Source organism: Oratosquilla oratoria, chromosome 4 (genome assembly GCF_046742065.1).
Source record: "Oratosquilla oratoria isolate Oo_2021 chromosome 4, ASM4674206v1, whole genome shotgun sequence".
NCBI lineage: Eukaryota > Metazoa > Arthropoda > Malacostraca > Stomatopoda > Squillidae > Oratosquilla > Oratosquilla oratoria.
The window spans coordinates 22843997-22866496 of record NC_134780.1 but is presented as its reverse complement, the minus strand read 5'-3'; the positions used below and the strand labels follow the sequence as shown (position 1 = coordinate 22866496).

Sequence of the window (22500 nt, the reverse complement as noted above, 5' to 3'; positions counted from 1 at the left end):
TTCGGTTATGCCCTTGTCCAGTGGAGAAGAACGTATACAAGGAAGGCTAGTGCGTAGTTTCCAGTGATATTAGCCCTCTGTCAAAGGCCACTTCACGGTGGCCAATTCTTGCCGAATGTTTCGAGTTCGTTGATGTTTCAACGACTTCGGTTACAATATTTTGTTTTTCGAATCTCCAAATGTCAAATTACCTTCGCGTCATATACAGAGAACCTGAATGACGAACGAAGAAAAGTTGCTGAAATGTTCCTAGAGACGTCTAGAATACTGAGGTCTAGTTCACTGTTTCCCGGCCTAGGGGGAAGAAATAAATTCTAGAATGTGCTGGAAAGCGATGCATAGATACACCATCCATGTGGAAAAGGTGGTAGAGAAACGCGGGTTAGAGCGAGAACACTATATTCCTGACGTTTCGACTACAAGTCTTCTTCAGAGTGACAGACAACGTATATAGTGTACACACGCGTTGTCTGTCACTGAAGACATGTAGTCGAAACGTCAGGAATATAGTGTTCTCGCTCTAACCCGCGTTTCTCCACCACCTTTTCCACTCATCTGTCTTGCCTTCATAACAACACTATCCTATATCCTTCTAGTAATAAGACTGCTTAGACCTAATTCACAACGTATTACAAGAATCGGCCCACTGTTAAGGTGTTAGTAGTTATTCTGTCTATATTGTAGTTGTAGATAGGATAACCGACGTTTCGTTAATCCTTGTTGGTTGCATCAAGATTAAGCCTGGGGGTTGTGGACAAAAGCACTACGTTGGAAATCTCCTAAAGGTCCAAGACTTAAGGCAACATAAAACCCACACTCATTCTTCGTAATGGCCCTACCCACTTTACTGAAGCAATCGCCAAAAATAAAACTAGTCAATTTCACCTCATCATAGATTACGCGACTTGCATTTATCAAGGGAAATCCTCAGAGATTAATTCTCTAATTCTACTAGCCTGATTTAAAATTATTTTACTAATTGGTATAAACTTTTCATACTAACATAGTAAAGATCAATGGATGATCGACCAATCAATCCGTTGCCCCAGGTCTTTCTTGCAGACGACCCGCGACCTTCAAGTAACCGCCAACTACTTCTGGGTGGACAAGTCACTGAAGGAAGATATTGTCAGGGGCGTGTTTGTGTGGGGCACAACAGTATAAATTGTTTAGTGTCTTTTGTATGGTAGATGCACCTGGAGCAGTCTAAGTCTATGTCCAGGACTTTTCTGTGTTTGTAGTTCCAATGATGAAAGGTGTCCAGAGAAGATGTGTTCAGTGGAGCTTATGTCTGGCAGTAGTTATCGAAGTATTCAGTTTGGTGGTCTGCCTTGAAGGTCTTGTTTGGTAATCTGAGCGTGTATGTAATTTGGTTTGGATATTTTGTGGGGTACAGGTGTTAGGTTGTTAGGTTTGAGATATATGCTGCTAGGAGCGTTTCAGGTAGCATAGCCGAGTATATGTATTCATCTGTAATATGTATAGGTACATATATCCATCTAATATATTACACACACACACACACACACACACACACACACACACACACACACACATATATATATATATATATATGTGTGTGTGTGTGTGTGTGTGTGTGTGTGTGTGTGTGTGTGTGTGTCCAGCACTGAATGGGTCCCAGTGATTAGAGATACATTTTAACAACCACAATGCACTCTAGTTCTAAGCCATCAACATCGGGAGATCCGATGGAGGCTAACATCCAGAAATTGAGATGCGGTACTGCCAAGGACTCGAACCCGGCTAGCGCAGGTCAAGTGCTGTAGTGACTTACCGATTACGCTATTAAGAGAGAATATATATATATATATATATATATATATATAATATATATATATATATATATATAGGCGTGCAAAAGCATTCTTTGCAGGTTTCTCTCTCTCTCTCTTAGGTGAAAGAACCTAAGGAGATTACATTATAAGCAAAAGAACCGATTCGGGCTGGAACTACCTGACGTTGATAAGAATAAAATGAAAAACATTGTTCATAATTCCACGTGAACAATAGTGACGATACAAAAACTAAGGGTATATCCTTGCCAACCGGAAACAGTGAAGCATAAGGTATCACTGGATGTTCTATAATGGTATACGTGGTTAAAACATTAATCTCGACATACACTGCTAGTAGCGTAATCAGTAGCGTGCTGGTCTCGCATTCGCTTGGTTGTGGGTTCGAATCCCGCACTCATCTCCGATTTCCGGCAGTGACGGTTAACTACCTGCCCCAACAGTCCCCAAAGCGCATAAGGCAAAGGTGACGGCTTCAGCCGCAGCTACTCAGCGCCTCTAGGCGTAGACCCCTCACTATATTTATATATTTATATATATATATATATATATATATATATATATATATACATACATATACCAAGGCTTTTTTTCCCCTTACCAGGGGGGTAGCCAAGAAGGACAAGGCACAAAACCATTCCCACCCATTTCATCCCCGAAAACACTCCACACCCCTCCACCCTCCCTCCCATCTTAGCACCTCCTAGATGACGGGTCATCCCTGCACCCTGTCCACTGCCCTGGGTCAGAAGCAGTGTCGCAGGACACAGCACATCCACAGCAAGGCCGCTTCATTAAATCGGCGACCCCCCTCTCCGTCCCCCCATATAAAGGAGAGGACGGGGAGAAATCCCTTCAGGCTGCATCAAAATTTTTGCTCACACACACTACCTCACCCCCATTCCCCCGTCCAATCCACCTCATGCATCACAACACCCTCCACATACAACCATTCTCCATTCACCCCTGTATTCTGTCCTCTCCCGTCCTTCCTCAACCGACATTCCTCTCTTCCCCAAAGCCCCCTTCACCCCATCCATCCATCTCATCCTAGGACGTCCCCTCATGTTCACTCCCTCCACATCTGCCTTCCATACCTCCTTTACTAGTCTTTCTTCACTCATTCTTTCCATGTGTCCAAACCATCCTAATACTCTTTCATCCACCCTATCTCCCAGCTCCCTTTCCACCCCTGTTCTCCTCCTCACTTCCTCATTTCTCACTCTATCCAGCCTAGAAACCCCCATCATACTTCTCAGACACTTCATCTCAAACACATTCAAGTTCCTTCTCTCTTCCTCTCTCATGTTCCATGTTTCTGCTCCATACAGTGCTGTTGTCACCATCACTCCTTCATACAGTCTCCTCTTAGCATCCATTCCCAGATTCCTATTCCTCATATATATATATACATATAATTATATATATATATATATATATATATATATATATATATATATATAAGTAAATCATGTAAACGTAAAAAACACATGTGAAATCTATATCCACTAAAATTAGGTGTAAATATAAAACACACGCACACACGACTTGCTTCCTGATGTAGTTGTTGGTGTCAAGGACTTACAACGGCGCACACCAGAGATCGATCCCCCACTAAGTGCCGTTACTGTCCCCTTTAAGCAAGGGAATATGGGTGTATAAGGTCACAACACTGCCCGTATATCGGTGTATAGTACATATGAACTCAGCCTTCATTGCTGTCAGTCACAAATCCGTCATGTGAATCACACACACACACACACACACACACACACACACACACACACACACACACACACACACACACACGCACACTCTATTCAGGTCAATTACTGTAACCTTCTCAGTCGACATCGAGACAGTCTGTGATTGGTCGACGTCGTGTGGGTAGAAGAGGACGCAGACAAAAGCCTTGAAGAGATTGTTTGCGTATATAATTTACTTACTCCAAGGTACAGTAACACTGCCACGTCTGCTTGCATGTTTAGTGGGTTCCGAGGTTAATAAAATCGCCTGGCGACAGCATGAGAGGAATAGGAAAGGACTGTACGGCATGGAAGGATCAAATCTATTCCGTGTCTTGGCAGCCATATAGGAACAAGGTGACGTCAGGATTATGTCGACTTTTATTGGAAAAATTCGATGAGTGAACAGATTTTTTTTCAAAGTCCTTATACATAAAAAAAAAACCCTTCATCGTCAATTGAGATACTCATAAAATTAGCTTCGGTTATTTTCACAAGTGTCTATGTCGTAAAAACGAGTCATGTATTCGACACTTGTGTTCGACGGTCAGTATGCATCACCTTTGCTGTGTTGTTATTTGTTTATTTATTTATTTGTTTGTTTGTTTATTCAACAACGTGGAAATAAAATTGACGATCTCCATTTTCTTAGTACATTTCCGCTCGCCAACCCTACCCTCTCTCTCTCTCTCTCTGAGGTAACCCACAAGATCGTTAGCCGTAGTTTGCTTTCCCCCCGCGCGCGCACACGCACGCACGCACACACACACACAAACTTCATCTTGCGAGATACAAAAACGTATAATACAACTAGGTAAACTAGGTAGATACACACGCACGCACACACATAAAGAGTGCACTAGTGTATTGCTGCAGCAGTGAATCATATTTGATTGGAACACCAGCACATTCACTGTCATACTATATATAGTACTATTATTATTGTCACTATTATTTATTATTATTATTATTGTTGTTGTAGTCAACAATTCTTTTATTCCCACCTCTTCTACAGATACGCGCAGACATCATCAATATGAATGGCCACATCGTGAAGTGAATAACTATTGTCGTCTTCCCCTTTTGCCTCCTCCGCATTTTCAGATTAAGAATCACATTTCTAGTTACATCGCAATAATCATGAACTGTCCTGAGGTGAGTTAATTCTGATGACCTATGGACGTCATTAATCTTATGAAAAAAATTATCCATGACCGCACTGCCGTTTGATAGCGCGCCATAAATCAAGTATATTCGACGGATTCGGTGAAGGTCGTTTCTAGAACGTTTTGCTTACGGATTCCATTACGTTAAATGTGAGTCTGTCTGTTAAACAAACAAAACAAATAAAATATATAAGTAAAGTACACAATTTTTTATTTGTGACATATTTTATATACTCACTACGGTAAATATAACAAAATAAAAAATTAAAAGGTGTATAGACAAACTCAAAGTTAATAAAACACCAGGGTCTGACGGTTGGCATCCAAGAATCTTAAAAGAAATGAAAAATGAGATTGTTGTTCCATTAGATATTATTTTCAAGAAATCCATCATATCTGGAGCTGTCCCAAGAGAATGGAAGCTAGCTAACGTTACTCCCATATTCAAAAAAGGTGACAAAAAGAAACCAAATAACTATAGGCCTATAAGTTTGACTTCAATCGTAGGAAAAATAATGGAGACTATCATCAGAGATGCTATCGAACATCATTTAGAAAGTAACCGTTTGATAAATGATAGCCAGCATGGTTTCAGACGGAAACGTTCTTGCGTGACTAACTTACTCGAATTCTACAACACAGTTATCTCGAATTATGACAAAAGAAACAATATAGATTTAATATATCTAGACTTTGCAAAAGCTTTTGATACCGTCCCACACGAAAGACTACTTACTAAATTAGCTTTACACGGAATAAGTGGTAGCCTATTAGGTTGGACTAGTAATTGGTTGAATGGTCGAAAACAGAGTTGTTTTAAATGGAAAAACTTCTAGATGGAAAAATGTTACAAGTGGAGTTCCTCAGGGTTCCGTTCTTGGGCCACTTCTATTCATAGTATATATAAATGATATAGACCATGGACTAAAATCTACTGTTTCCAAATTTGCTGATGATACAAAACTGTGCGGAGTGGCAAATGATCACTCAAACCAATTAGATATTCAAGAAGATTTAGATAAATTACAGCAATGGTCTGAAAAGTGGCTAATGAAATTTAACACAAGTAAATGCAAGGTAATGCACATAGGTAAAAATAACAGTAAGTACGATTACAAGTTATTTGGAAATTCGTTAACAAAAGTGGATAGTGAAAAAGATCTCGGCGTAATTATCAGTAACGACCTCAAATCATCCAAGCAGTGTATTTCAGCCTCTGAGAAAGCAAATAAAATTCTAGGACTGATTGCGCGATCTTTTGATTTCAAAAGTCCATCACTCATTAACAAGCTATATAAATCGTTAGTTCGTCCACATTTGGAATATGCTGTTTCCGTATGGTCACCGAATCTCATTAAAGACATTGACAGACTGGAAAAAGTACAACGGCGAGCCACAAAACTGATTTCAAATATAAAAAAATAAATCATACGAAAATCGACTAAAACATATGAATCTGTTTTCCCTAAAAAAGCGTAGACTCAGAGGTGACTTGATACAGGTCTTTAAGATTCTAAAGGGAATTGACAACATCAAAAGTGACAAAATTTTCACATTGAATGAGAATCAGACAAGAAACAATGGTCTCAAACTGTCCGGAAATAGATTCAATTTGGAGGTGGGTAGAAACAACTTTGCCAACCGTGTAGTTAATGAATGGAATAAACTTCCTGCACAGGTAGTGCAATGTAGTTCAGTTCGAAGCTTTAAGAATCATTTAGATAAATACCTAAGTAAGATGCTGTAATGATTATAATTTATCTTATATTATTTGTTTTTGTTTTGTTATAATTTGTCTGTCTGATTTTCATTTATTATTAGTTATATGTCAATTTATTATTATTTACTATTTACCTGTTTGTTTATTATTTAACTATACCTATGCATTTATGTATTTCATTTGTTTACATTATTATAATTTTTACTTATTATCTTATTATTAATATGATTTTTTTTCGCATCCGACCTAGATATGGATCAAAAGGTCTCCTGTCGGCATGCTCCGCCTTTGTAATCCTTTGTAATATATATTTTTTCAGACACGAGGAGGGAGGGAGGGAGGGTGAGGTAGGGAAGATCCCTCGGAACGAAATCATTGGGAGTTATTGACGCTATCTTCCCACGCTTAGCGGGGCCGATAACCGTTCGGTGGTCATGCAGACCGTACAAGACGTGCGTGCATGAACGTACATAACGTTTCCCGACCCCGGTACCCCTTTGTAGCCAAGCATGGGCAGTCTACGATGTTAACATCTAGTCGTACCACACGCACAATGTCTACAGTTTGCCGCCTTGCAATTTTATTAATATCTTAACCTCACGATGAATATCTAGAAAGTGAAGACAATATACTCCCATAAGAAAGGGGGTTAATATCAACAGAACAAGATAATTAATTCATTTACAAATATTTTATATAACCTCATCTCCTTTGTATCTTCTTTGCCCCTTTTCTTGTATCATAAGATAAATATTTATGCTGAATTTGCCCAACTTTTTATATATTTGTCTCTCTCTATCTCCTTCTCGAGTTCCTTGAATCCTATTTCTCCCGTTCATACTCACATTCTCTACCATTCTGATCATATACCCAAACCATCTCATCAAGAATCCACTTTTTTTTGGCATGATCACATTTTTCCAAATATATTCCACACATTATTTAGTATATTCCTAGTTCTTCAATCATCAATCAATCACTCACACACACACACACACACACACACACATGCACATACACACACACACGTGTATTAATGCTTCTTTTTTCACAACACAAGTCATCTATATTTCACTCATGACAACACCGACCCCAGTGTACTCTCCACTATGCCCATCTTTGACAGGAATACAGTAGATGTTTGATGACAAGTCTGCTGCTGGCTATCTTGACCGCAATAACCAGCGATTCTATCCTTGGAGAAGGAAAGGGGAAGGAGGAGAAGGAATAAGGAGGAGAAGGAAGAATGAGGAGGAGGAATGAGTAGGAAGGAGGAAGAAGGAAGAAGAGGAGGAGGAAGAAGTAGGAAGGAGGAAGGAGGAGGAAGAAGTAAGAAGGAGGAATGAGGAGGGAGGAAGAAGTAAGAAGGAGGAATGAGGAGGGAGGAAGAGGAATGAGGAGGGAGGAAGGGGGAGGAGGAGGAGGACGCAAAAGTTCGAAAGCTTGTGAATGGTTGACAGAAGAGTAGAAATTGAACAGCAAAAGAGAAGAGGAAGATCGAAGAGTGGACCTCGGAGGAGGAGGAGGAAGAGAAAATCAGCCTCCAATCCGAAAATGTTGCGTCACTCTGGTCCATAGGGGTGCCCCCAAAAATCCCTAAAGAAAACGGACAGAATACTGAATCTGTTCTGAAACGTGCGTTAGCAGACGATTTTTATTTATTTGTTTATTAAAAAAGGTGGGAGTGGGTACTTGCAGTTTGATTTGGCTATCCCCATGTAAGGGGGGGAAATCCATTGATATACAGATAGATGGAATTTATTAATTTATTCATAATTATGTTCCCACGTACTGTGAATTAGGTCACATCCTTAGAGTACACATATTGACTTTACATCAATTTCGTCTTGGGAAATCCTACATTCACTGAGAGGATACATAAATATCACAAAATGTCATTATTAATTCAATCCTCTAGCGCAGATTATATATTTCATTGATATATTTTACGGTTTACGAAATGAATATTTGGAACCATGTGATTAAATAAATATCTGACCAGTACCGCACCAGTTACTATGGTTTATCTTCAATTCTATATACGTAACTGAATTAATTTCCAAGTTTCCTTGTGTAATTAATTTTCCAAAGTCTGTAAATTTTCTCGAATGGTGAAATTAATGAAACGTCAATTTGATTGATGGCGTCGTTTCAAAGGGAGACTTTTCAGTGAGAAATGAAGTATATAATCAAGTGGCTTGTGACGTTAGCGTATGCTCAGTACTTATAAAAAATAATTTAATTCTAATTAATCCATTTCATGCAAAAATATAAAGTATTTCTTAGTGTCATAAATAAAGAAAAATAAATTGTCGTTTCACGATTACAAACACGAGACGTAACCAAACAAAATTGTTTTGCACTAATGACCACTGTCTCGGCGATCCACAACGAATATAAATTATTGATATGTAAATGTATTTTGAGACTATTTCGCAGCTTGAATATAGCTTAGACTGGGACCAATAGATACAAAAGTTTCACAAACTTTTTCATCATTTATCAAATTTTCTAGGCTAGTGATCGAGTGTATTTCCTTTCTTTTTTTTCAATTCTGGATTACATAAATGTTACCAAGAAATCTAATTTAGCGACATCCTACACCGTACAATATAACGACACGCTAAATTTACATGCACACTTGTGTACAAGATAGCTGGATCTACATTTTCCCGCCAATTTTCACCGCACAAGTATGAAAAATAATAAAGTCTACGGTATGCATTGTGTGGTTACTGCAACATCTTGTACTATAGAAACATCCATCATAAAGAAGAACTTGGCTCTTAAAACAAATAAATAAATAAACAAATGAGTTAATACATAAGCAAGTGACGCCATCACCAATACCTTGAAACCGTACAACAGAAAATATCTTTACGACAGTTTCCCATTCAACCTAATCATTCCCGATATAGCTACAAGATAACGAAACTGAAAAAATTAGCTAAAACACTTATGTTTCAAGTGGTAGATTACGTCACAGCTGACTCATTAGAACAGATACATTTGTTGTTCTTTTTGGCGACAATATTTCTAGAAATGGTTCTAGAAAAAATACAGAAAAGATAAAGATCGAGAAAGGAGTGCGGCAAGGCAATACAATTTCACCCAAACTATTTTCAGCTTACTTGAAAGAGACTTTATGGAGGTCGAGATGGGGAGAGGAAGGTTTGAAGATTAATGGCGATCTTTAAATAACCTAAGATTTGCGGATGACATTATTTTCATTTCAGTAAGAAGAGAAAACTTGCAAGATATACTGAGTGATCTCAAGAGGAGAGTCTGAATGTGGGCCTAAAGATAAATAAGAGTAAAACCATCGTAATGTTCAACACGAAAGTTCAAAATAAAGAGATTATAATCGATGGTGAGTCTTGAAGAAGTTTAAGAATATAAGAATAATAATTAAGGCTAGCTGGTGAAAGTGGCTAATGATCATGACAATGGAATAAAAAGGCGTATTACAATTGGTTGAGAAATATTTGGTAAATATATGATCATGAGAGGCTCTCTACTTTTATGTTTGAAAAGCAAAGTTTACAATCTATGTATACAGCCAGCAATGATCTACGGATGCAAGACTTGGGAACTGACGAAGGCGATGGAGATAAAGTTAAGGAGTACAAAGGAGAATGGAGAGATCAATGGTGGGAGTGATGCTGAAAAACAGACAGAGAGCAAGTTAGGTAAGGGAACAGACTGGAGTGAAAAGAGGTAGTGAAATTGGGCAGATCATTTAGCGCGAACGAATGATGAGCGATGGAGCAAGTGTGTTACTGAGTGGACGCCGCAAGATGGGAAGCGTGCAAGAGGGAGACCAGATAGAAGGTGGAGAGATGAGATATAGAAGTTTCCAGAAATGACGTGGCAGAGGTTGGCTCAGTCGTGTGAGTCATGGAATGGCATGACTGACTGATTTATGGATTGATTGATTTCAAACGACTTTGCCTATCTCGCCTCAAACGATCATATTCCTTCGCTTTCTTGCATCCACGCCCCAAATGACTTGTATAAAATATTAAACAAAACAAAATAAAACAAGCAAATACAAAACAAAATAAAATAAAATAAACATAAAAAAATTAATACGAAAATAAATAAATACGACCAGACACGAGTCGTACTCACCTTGCCGACTCCGTAAGTCTTTGTCGGCGTGTTGACGGAGATGAAGATGAGATCAGCGTCCCTGATGGCAGTGTCGATGTCGAGGGAGAAGAAGAGATTGCGACCTCGACATTCCATGACCACTTCGTCCAGGCCAGGCTGGAAAGGCAAGACAAGAACCGTACAAATATAATTACAGGCTGTTAAAATGAGATCTTGTCGTGCATTATTCATTTTACCTCCATAACTCATCTCACTCCCCTTCCCCCTTCACCTCTTTTTTTTTCCACCTCACCTGTGTAATGTACCAGATGCGACAAGTGTTCCTATTCATGGAACACCATCATATCTAATCTATCTCCTAGATCTTGATTAGATCATTGTACTAAACAATTGGGATGTAATTCCGCGTGTACAAGTGTGTGCAAATGTGTGTGATTCACCATGGTCTTGGATCACGTGTTGGACTCGTGATCGACAGCTATTTCCCTCCCGAAAGAGAACTCAAGATCTCATATATGATCGATCTGTGCGTGCGTGCGTGCGCGTGTGAGCGCGCGCGCACTTAATCGCACACCAAATTAATATATATATATATATATATATATATATATATATATATATATATATATATATATATATATTCGTGGGATCCCGTCATTCTCTCCATCTATCAGTCTTGGGTTTAGAATATATTCCACTGGACTATTGTCCCTCACGTCTTTAATACAAATCTAACCAAGACATCTCCTACTTAACCTAGTATTGCAGCTGCTAACCCTCTTCATAACTACAGGTGGTGGCACGCTAAGCTAGCATGCTACTAGCTTTTGTTATTTCGTTCGAGTAGAAACGACTTCGGTTACAGTTTTCTAGATTTCCGTAAGAAAAATGTGTCTAACATTCGTATTCTAGGTTTAATTCGTCGTTTAGCTTCTCGGTTTATGACGCAAGAGTAATTTGATATTTAGAAAATTGAAAAAAAAAAGTCGTTTCAACTCAAACGAAGTAGCAAAAGCAAGTAGCATGCTAGCGAGAAATGCCTAGCATGCTGCTACCTCAGACCCCAAATGTTAATACAACAATATATACGCGTAATTATCCTTTGTACGTACGACTACCATTGTGTACACATATGTTTGTATGTCCACGTACCTCATTGTCTTATTGTGTGTGCATGCCCATGGGGGTGTGTGAGTGCACACGAATGTCTATGTGCACATGTGTACGTTCGCTGGGATTGATGGACCCTGTCCTGAGTCACGCTATCAACAGTAATATGAGAGGGAGAGAGAGAAGGGGGGAGGGGGGAGAGAGAGGGAGAGAAAGAGGGAGGGAGGAAGAGAGATAGGGAGAAAGATAGAGAGAGAGAGAGAGGGGGGGAGGAGGGAGGGAGAGGAAGAGATACAGAGAGAGAGAGAGAGAGAGAGAGAGAGAGAGAGAGAGGGATGTATATATATATATATATATATATATATAGAGAGAGAGAGAGAGAGAGAGAGAGAGAGAGAGAGGGAAGGACAGAGAAGAGAGAGAGGGAAGGACAGAGAAGGGAGAGAAGGAAGGAGAGAGAAGGGAGAGAAGGGAGAGAAGGGAGAGAGGGAAGGAGAGAGAAGGGAGAAAGGGAAGGAGAGAGAGAGAGAGGGAGAGTGAGAAGAGAGAGAGGGAGAGCGAGAAAGAGAGGGAGAGCAGGAATGTGTGTGTATATTCACCTTGGTCTTTGGATCGCGTGTTGGACTCGTGATCGACAGCTATTTCCCTCCTGGAAGAGAGCTAGAGCTAGTATGACCGATCTATGGGTAATGCTATGACCTTACACGCAAACACACAACTCCCCGCCCACGAGAGTCGGAGTAACGACCCGAAGCGCAGCGATACCTAAATAATTTCGGCCCTGGAGAGGATTCGAACCAGGTACTGCCGCACCTCCGTACTGGCAGTCCAGTACTCTATCAACCGCGCCACCGAGTCGTGTGTGTGTATTTACCTACCTAGTTGTATTTTACGGGAAGGGGAGCTATGCTCGTGGGGTCCCGTCTTCATATCTCATTTTATCTAAACTATTTTTAAATTCATGTATTGTTTTTGCACACACCACTTTCTCATCTAACTTGTTCCAACTGTCTATTGCTCTGTGAGGAAAGCTGTTCTTTTTAAAATCTCTTCTATAGCTGTCTTTTTTTATTTTCTTTCCGTGTCCTCTTGTATTTCTGTCATCCCATTTTATCAGATTCTCTCTATCAGTAATTTCTATGCCTTTCATGATTCTGTAAATAGCTATCAAATCTCCTCTCTCTCTTCTTTGCTCTAGTGTCTGTAGTTCAAGTTTTTCTAGTCTCTCTTCATATGATAGTTTTGAGAGTGTTGGTGCCAGTTTTGTAATTGCTCTTTGTATTCTTTCAAGTTTTTTTATACATTTTTTTGTACTTGGTGACCATATCGTTGCTGCATATTCCAATCTTGGTCTTATCAGGGTGATTAGGATTTTCCTCACCATTTCTTCATCCAGGTATGTAAATGCCACTTTGATTGTTCTTATTAAATTATAAGTTTCTCCAAAAATCTTATTTATATGTTTCTCAGGTGACATATTATTCATAACAATGACTCCCAGGTCCTTCTCATTTTCTACTTTTTTTATTCCTTCTTCTCCCAAATTATATGATCCTGTTATTCTGTTTTTACTTTTTCCAAATTCCATTATACTACACTTTTTTGTATTGAACTCCATCTCCCACTTCCTACTCCATTCTTGTACTTTATTTAGATCTCTCTGTAGTGATTCACAATCTTCTTCAGTTTTCACTCTTTTCAGTAATTTTGCATCATCTGCAAAGAAGCTCATATAGCTTTCAATTCCTTCATCCATATCATTAATATATATAGCAAACATTATTGGGGCCAGAACTGTTCCCTGCGGGACACCGCTTATTACTTCATTCCATTTTGAGTGCTGATCTCTTATCATTACTCTCATTTTTCTTTCTTGCAAAAAGTCTTCCATCCAATTTAGCAATTTACCTTGTATTCCTCCTTCATATTCTAATTTCTTAAGCAACTTCTTATGTGGTACTTTGTCAAAAGCTTTTTTTAGGTCTAGAAATGCACAATCAGCCCATCCATCTCTTTCTTGTATTATATCTATTAGCCTTGAATAGAAACATATTAAATTGGTGACGCATGATCGTCCTTGTCTGAATCCAAATTGCCTTGGATTTAGTACGTTGTTTTTTTCCAAGTATTTTACCCATCTACTTTTGATAATTCTTTCACATATTTTTGCTATTGTACTTGTTAGAGAGACTGGTCTATAGTTGGTAGGTTCTTCTTTATTTCCTCCTTTATATATAGGTACTATATTTGCTTTTTTCCAATCTTCTGGAACTTTTCCTTCTTTTAAGGAACTGCTTATTATGCTATGTATTTTGTCTGCCAGTTCATTCCTGCATTCTTTCAGAATCCAGTTTGCTATTTCATCTGGCCCATGCGATTTTCTGACATCAAAATTACCCAAGTGTGTCAATATTTCATTCTTTGTTACTTCTATTTCTTCCATAGGGGGGACTTTTTCCTTCCACTCAATCTCTTCAGGTTGTATATTTTCCCTTGTAAACACTGATTTAAAATGTTTGTTCATAATTTCTGCCATTTCCATTTCCTCAGTGTATTCAACTCCTCCTTGTCTTAATTTCTCTAAGTCTTGTTTGTTTTTCAGTTTATTGTTTACAAATCTGTAGAATAGTTTTGGTTGATCTTTACACTTTTCTATAACATCTTTTTCATATTTTCTTTTTTCCTCTCTGCACTTTTGTACATATTCATTTCTATAACCAGTATATATTTTCCATTTTTCAGGTCTTCTGTCTTTTTTCCATCTGTTCCAGGCTTTGTCTCTTTTGTCCTTTAACTCCCTACAACTTTTGTTGTACCAGCATTTTACATATTCTTTTTCTTGTTTTTGTCTTGGGACATACTTTTCCACTCCTTTTTTGTAAATTTTTGTCAAAATATTCCATTTCTCTTCCACTGTTGTTTCTTCTTTGTATATTTCTTCCCAGTTTTCTTGTTGGAAGAATTCTCTTATTTTATCAAAGTTTGTTTTTTCATACATCATTCTTCCTTTTCTATATTGTTCATTTCTTTTCATATATTTTTCTTCATTAAGTTCCAGTTCAATCAATATGTGGTCACTTTTACCTATTGGTGTTTTATATTCAATCTTGTCCACTATTCTAGGTTCAGATGTAATTATTAAGTCTAGCCTCGACGGTTCTTCTTCATTTCTATACCTAGTGTTCTCTTGTATCCATTGTGTCATTGAATGGTCAGTAATCATCTCAAGTAGAGCATTTCCCCATGAGTCATCACCACTCTTTACTGTCATTTCTTCCCAGCAGATTTCTTTGCAATTAAAGTCGCCCATCATAACTATTCTTCCTCCGTCTTCCATTATTTTAGTTAATGCTATCTTTGTGTCCTCTAACATACTTTTATGTTCACTCTCCTCCCATGAGGCTGTTTTCGGAGGCACATAATTGATCACAAATTTTCTGCTCTTCTTATCTCGGTCTTCCACTTCTATCATAATCATCTCTACTGTATTCTTTCCATATATGACACCTTTCACGTTTATATCCTTCTTAGTCAGGAACATAACTCCACCCCCTTGTTTTTTCTCTCTGTTTCTAATCCAATAATTGTATGTATCATGTCCTACACTGTTGGGTGGTAGTGGGCCTTTTAATTTTGTTTCTACAATTCCCATTATGTCCGGTTCTTTTTCTTTCAAATAATCATTCAGTTCATTCAATCCTGTTATCAATCCATCTATATTTGTGTAAGACACTCTTAGTTTTCTGCCACTTCCATTGTATTCTCTGTTTCCCTTATGTTTTTCTTTAGTATGTCGAACTGCTTTATTTTCATGTTCACTACTCTCCAATAGAATCTCTCTTTCTCTGACTCCGTTCTTTCCTCGTTTTTTGCCTTAGCTTCAATTCTTTTCTGCTTTTCTGCCTCTCTTTCCTCCTTATTCATTTCTCTTTTTATCCATACCTTTTTATATTGATCATTTGTTGCTAGTTTCCCTGTCTTGGATAGAATTTTCTCTGCTGTTGTTTGTGACCTGAATTTAATCTTAATTGGTCTGGTCTTATCTGTACTATATTTTCCGAGTCTGAATTTTTCCTCAATTTCCTTTATAATTTCTGGTTCATCTTCCTGGACTAATTTTAATAAACTGCTTACTCTTTCATTTTCCTCCTTGATTCTTGCGGTTCTATCTGGGTTATGTTTCTCTTCCATTCCTAATATAATTATACATTTCTTTTTGTCAGCTAATTCTCTTACTATATTCTCCTTCTGTCTCATCACTTTAATAACTGAGTCTTCATTATGTTCTTTCAATTGCTGTTTGACTATGTCAGTGAATGAAACCTTATTCCCTTCTTGAGTTATTCTCCAATTTTTAGCTTCTGTATCTATTTTCTCTCTGTTTTCATTACTATTCTTCTTCAATTTCTCATTCTCCTCCTTTACATTTCCTAACTGTCTTTTTAGGTCCTCTATTTCTTCAGTTAAGTTTCTGTTAGCCTTCTCTAGTTGTTCCAACCTTTCAATTCTTTGGAAAATGGAGTCTACGTTACCTAACTTACGCTCCAAGTCCTCGATCACCTTATCAACTCTCTCCTCTAGTCTTATCAGTCGGGGGGGGGGGGTTGTGTCCCCCCCACCCTCTTTAAATCCCTGGAACATATTCTCGTCACTTTCTTCTGTATTGCTCCTCTCTATACTTCTAATCTTTACATTTTTATTAGACATTTGATCCTCGCTAATTCTTTTGTTTACCTTCCGCTTGTCTGGCTGGGCAAAGTCTACTCCCTCCTCATTTCCTTCCATTTCCCTCAGTAATCCCTCCCCTTTTCCTCTTTCCCTACGTTCCCACTACTCCACGAGCAATTTCCCCCCCACCCTGCAAAAACACTAGGCACTTCTCTTTGCGTTGGGATCCACAGACTTCACTTTTCTTCAGAACGTCTTCTAAGCCGTCCATTCGTTGAAGTGTGTGTGTGTGTGTGTGTGTGTGTGTGTGTGTGTGTGTGTGTGTGTGTGTGTGTGTGTGTGTGTGTGACATTCACCACAGTCTTCGAATCACGTGTTGGACTCGTGAAAGACCGCTATTACCCTCCCGGAAGAGCTCAGAGCTCATGTATGCCCGATCCGTGGGTAATGCTGTGACCTAACACTCACATTCTTGCTCAAGGGGGGTACAGTAACGGCTTGAAGTGTCATGGTCTAAAGTTCTCCACCCAAGAGAAGAAGACCTACTGGAGATGCTCCTTCAGGACATCCGTCCTGAAGGGTTCTCTCTCCCCTTCCCCTCCTCCAAGAAGAGGAGAGAAGAGGAGAGGAGAGGTGAGAGAGACAAAGAGCGAAAGATAAAGAGGAAAAAAAAAAGCGAGCACAATAATAATAATAAATCATCTCTCTATCAATGCCCTCATGCTAATAAAGAAAATGCGCCTGGCGCAATTCACATTTTTACATTAAATATGTCCGTATATGCATGTGTACATTTGTGTATATATATATATATATATATATATATATATATATATATACATACATACATACGTATATACAGTACATATATATATATATATATATACATACATATTTACGTATATACAGTACATATATATATATATACATATATATACGTATATATATATATATATATATATATGTATATACATATATGTATATACATATAATATATATATATATATATATATATATATTCGTACTTACAGTATGTACGCATTTGTGTGGGCATGCATGCATATATGTAGTTATGCAATTTATGCATACATTTTTGTATTCATATATGCATGCATGTAGCTATGAAATGATAACAATAATAATTATAATAATGACAATAATAGTAACAATATAATAATAATAATAATAATAATAATAATAATAATAATAACAATAATAATAAATCAATACTACGTCGCTGACTCTCGCTTAACGACATTTATATTTACAATTTCATTCACGTCGATTTATTTACCGTTATAGTCTACATTTTACTGTTTACGTTCAATCTCACTCGAATGCGACGTTTACATACATACATATGTATTCGACTTTTCTCATTATAATGTAATATTGGTGGTCTTAATTGTTTTAATTTATTATTCATTTTACACATCGTCGGCATCCCCTCGTTGTCCGAGGAAGGGAGGACCCCCGTTTCCTTTTCTTCAAGGTGTTCCTCCGTGTCGACGTCTAATATGGCTGAGCAACCCTAGTCGGTGCCGGAAAAAGCCGCGGGCATGAATCGCAGGGGAGGGTCGGTGCAAGATCTAAGAATATAAGGTCTAACCACTTCCGACCGAATTTCGAGGGAGTTGGCGCAGCGGGCCCGTGAACGTCACCTGGCTGTTCAAAGTGGGGTTAGCGGGTCCTATAGCTGTCAGTTGAAGCTGGTCCGTCGTTCGAAAATGACGTCGCCTTCGCTCGCACAGCTCCACGCAATTAGTTATATTCTGACAATTATATAAAATATATATATAAATATATATAAAATATTATAGTTCCTGTCTATATATATGAATATATAATATATATGATATATAATATATATACATATAATATACAAAATATTATAGTTCCTGTCTTCCTTGGCGTTTCACAGTTTTCTTCAGTGTATCACAAAGAGAAAATGGACTCAGCCAAATGACGTCAGAAGCTGCGCAGAAGAATGTAAACGGTCTGACCTGTATATTTAGACCTTGAGTCGGTGGAGACTAGGGCCGCGTCGCCTTCGCTTTCCTCTCCTCGCGTCGTTGTTTATCCCGCTCTCTCCGTTGAGTTTCGAAGCCCTCCACGCCACTCTTGACCGCTTGTCTCCACACACCCCGGTCCTGTGCCGTGTCTTCCCAGTCAGTAGGGGGGGGGGGGGCAGCTTGTGTCAAAGAGAGCTTGAGTTGGTCCTTGTAACGGCGCTTAAGGGGCTCCACGTTGTCTTTTGCCGCGCGCCAGTTCTCCGAAGAGAATGATTTTAGGAAGGCGAGAGGGTTCCATCCGATCGACGCGTCCCACCCAGCGAAGGCGGTGCTGGAGGATAGTGGCCTCAACACTGGGGAGGGCCGCACGAGAGAGGACCTCGTTGTTGGTGATACAATCCTTCAAGTGGATGTGGAGGATATGCCGGAGCTTGGACTGTTGGAAACTCTCGAGGCGTTTAATGTCGCGTTTGTAGGGGGTCCAGGTTTCGCACGCGTACAGCAGGGTGGAGAGAACCACGGCCCGGAACACCATGATTTTAGTGTGCATGGTGAGCCCGTGGTTGGTGAAGACGCGATGAGCGAGACGTCCGTAGGCAGAGTGGGCTGCCTTGATCCGGTTTTCAATGTCCTTTTCACACGTGACCGTTCTTGAGAGGGTGCTCCCTAGGTAGGTAAAGCTGTCCACGCTCTCAACTGGGTGGTCGCCGATCCGTGCGTTGGCTACAAGTGTGGCCTGGTTGGGAGGTAGTTGAGCCAGGAGCTCTGTCTTCTCTGTACTGACCTACATCCCGAAGCGCTGGTAAGCGTCTACGTAGAGGTCTGTTGTCTGCTGTAGATGTTCCGGGGACGGATTTAGGGTGGCATTGTCGTCCGTATATTGGAGCTCCCTGGCACTTATGATGGACGTCTTGGTGGTCGAGCGTAGTCTGGAGAGCTTGAAGAGCCCCCCGTCCGGGCAGGAGCACGCTCAAGTGCATCTTTTGGTACCTGCGGAAGGCATTTGACAAAGTTCCGTGACGGGTAATGTGGGCCGTTCTTGCCTGTTTCGGATCCCGCCTCGCTTTATCTCTTTGGTCCGTGCCTTCCACGAGGGCAGGACGGGGAGAGTTCTCAATTAAAGTGGTATCTCAGAGCCGTTTGCTATCACCGGCTGCCTCAAGCAATGCTGCGTCCTGGCCCCACCGCGGTTTTCCTTAAACACCGACGCCATGATAAATGAGATCCCCCAAGATGCACCAGCAGTTGACGATTCTACACATACATAGTACCGTTTAACATACGTCTTTAAACTTATTCAAGTTCAACACTTTACAGGAATCTGAAGATAATTAATCTATATTGCTCCTTGTGGCACCTTCCATTCCCCGTGTGTGCATTTGCGTGTGTGCACGTGCGTGTATACGTGTATGTGCGAGCGTGTCCGTGTGTGCGTGTATGTGCATGTTCGCGCGCGCGCGCGCGTGTATTTACCTAGTTGTATAATACGGGAAGGGAACTATGCTTACGATGACCCGTCTTTGTATCTCTCAGCATCAAGTTTTTTTCTTAAAATCTTGATTAGTGTTTGCACACACTTTTTCTTTGTCCAATTTGTTCCAAGTATCTATCACTCTGTGTGGGAAGCTATTTTTTTCAGATCTCTTCTGTAATTATCTTTTTTAGTTGTTTTTTTCGTGTCCTCTTGTTTTCCCATTGTATCATTTCAATAAGTCATTCTTATCTAAAATTTCTATTCCCTTCATAATTCTATAGATAGTAAGTTTCCTCTTTCCCTTCTTTGTTCCAATGTGTGTGTGTGTGTGTGTGTGTGTGTGTGTGTGTGTGTGTGTGTCTGTGTGTGTCTGTGCGCGCGCGCATGTGTAAGCGTGTATGTGCACGTGCGTGTATGTGTATACATAATACTAATGACCCACTTTCGGAGAAGAATATGCTAAAGTAAAAAGATCCGTATATTTCGATCACTAACTGTGATCCACATCTGCTGAAGAGGATCAGTTAGTGATCGAAATGTACGGATCTTTTTACTTTCGCTTATTCTTCTCCGAAAGTGGGTCATTAGTATTATTTTACCAATGTGCTACGACATTACTTTGTTGTGATGTATATACATGTTCGTGTGTGCGCGTACGTGTGTATGTGCGTGTGTTCGCGCATGTGTGTGTACGTCTACGTGTGCATGTGCACGTGCTCCTACGTGCACATGTGTGTGTGTGTAAGCGCGTGTACACGTGCTTGTACGTGTGGGTGTGTATGAGTGTACGCATATGTGTGCATATGTGTGTGTGTATGGGTGTATATGTGTACGTATAAGTGTGTATATGCGCGTGTACGTATGTGTGTACGTGTGTGAGAGTGTGTGTGTGTGTGTGCGCGCGCGCGCGCGCGCAAGCAAATGCAAGGATAACTGAACCTAACTTCTGTAACCAGTAATCACACTCAGGACTCAGTGTATGCATGTTCGTGTGTGCGCGTACGTGTGTATGTGCGTGTGTGCGTTCGCGCATGTGTAAGTACGTCTACGTGTGCATGTACACGTGCTTGTACGTGTGGGTGTGTACGAGTGTACGTATATGTGTGCATATGTGTGTGTATGGGCGTATATGTGTACGTATGTGTATATGCGCGTGTACGTGTGTGTATGGGCGTATATGTGTACGTATGTGTATATGCGCGTGTACGTGTGTGTGTACGTATGTGTGCGTGCGTATGTGCGCGTGCGTATGTGTGCGTGCGTATGTGTGTGTGTGCGCGCGCAAGCAAGCAAGCAAATGCAAGGTCAACTGAACCTAACTTCTGTAACCAGTAGCCACACTCACGACTCAGTGAGCAAAACAGTGACACAACCAACCCCGTTCTCACCATCACCTATTTATTTATTTATTATTTCTTGCAAAAGATGTTTTATTTTTGTATCCCTAGCAACGGCATCGGTAACAGTGAAATAATTTTCACTGACACATTTGTACAAAAATTAAAAATTTTGAACAAGATTGTTCAAATTTGAAAGTGGAAAATTTGTGACAATGTTCGACATAGTTCAGTGGGATCCCACAGTCATGCTGACCGTATGTCATTGAACATGTGTTCACGTTGAACATACGGATTTTGTTGAACATATGTTGTTTGTACACTCTTGGATCCTCGGTCTTAAAAAAAAAAAAAAAAAAAAGTCACCTTTGCCCTACGTGTAGGGATGGCTCAGACAAGTGACATTCAACCAATAACTGATGACACCTGAACCCAGATACACTTTGGGAGTTGCAAGCTCATCATGCTAAGGATTAAAACAAGAGCTCTTTAGAATACAAACAAATCTAAATCACCATCCCACTCCCACGCCGTGGGAAGTGAGAAACCCCTGGTAGGTAGGGCAAATCCTGTCAGTTGCGGCAAGGATTTTTTTTTTTTCGGTTTTGAGTCTCCATCCCGGGAATCGAGCTCACGACCACTTCCTCCTGAGTTCGAGATGGTATCCGCTAAACTACCGAGCAACCCCCCCCCCCCAAAAAAAAAAAAAAACCGGGGACATCACCTACCTCGTAGATGGGGAGCTTGTCGGAGTTCCACTGGTTGATCCTCATCTCGGACTTGTCGACCACAGTGACTCGCAGGTCAGGGCACTTCCAGGCGATGACACTGCATGTGGGACCCCCAACATACCCGGCACCGATGCAACATACATTCTTAATCACCATCTTGACCGTGCACCTAAACAACAAAGAAAATATAATATTAAGAAAAAATCTGAAGTTTGTATGAGGGTAGAAAGAGGGGTAGAAGACGGGTGTTACAATTTATGGGTTAGGTGTTTATGAAACAATAGCTGAGGGAGCTGCCGAAGTCCGCCTTTCCGCCTTGTTTATAAACAATGGCCGGGGGGTCGAGTGTATTGCTGACATGACATTCCTTTGTAACAGAAGTAAGATTTATGTAGACTCGAGATTATTCTAAGTAAACAATATTGCCATATAGATTTGTAACAACGAATCTGATTGGTGAAAGGATGGAGGAGAAAATTCAATTGGTTCACGATTGTAAGATCACGACCCTTTGGGGAGGGTCTTAAATATAAAGTTAAAGATCACTGGACTAAAAAAAATAACTACATCACTGCAAAACTTCACGTAGAATCTTGCATACGTGATCTCG

At 39.8% G+C, this 22500-nt stretch overlaps 1 protein-coding gene across 3 annotated transcripts in view; it reads right to left on the bottom strand.

Annotated features, from left to right (window-relative positions):
- Positions 1 to 22500, bottom strand: part of sgl (UDP-glucose 6-dehydrogenase sgl) — a 92892-nt gene that overhangs the window by 57247 nt on the left and 13145 nt on the right. For all 3 annotated transcript variants that reach the window (XM_076183650.1, XM_076183651.1, XM_076183649.1), the window contains exons 2-3: positions 21888 to 22059; positions 10577 to 10714 (exon numbers count right to left, since the gene is read on the bottom strand). In XM_076183650.1, the coding sequence (XP_076039765.1) occupies positions 10577 to 10714; positions 21888 to 22046 (297 nt within the window). In that variant the 5' untranslated portion in view covers positions 22047 to 22059. The remainder of the gene's footprint in view (positions 1 to 10576; positions 10715 to 21887; positions 22060 to 22500) is intronic.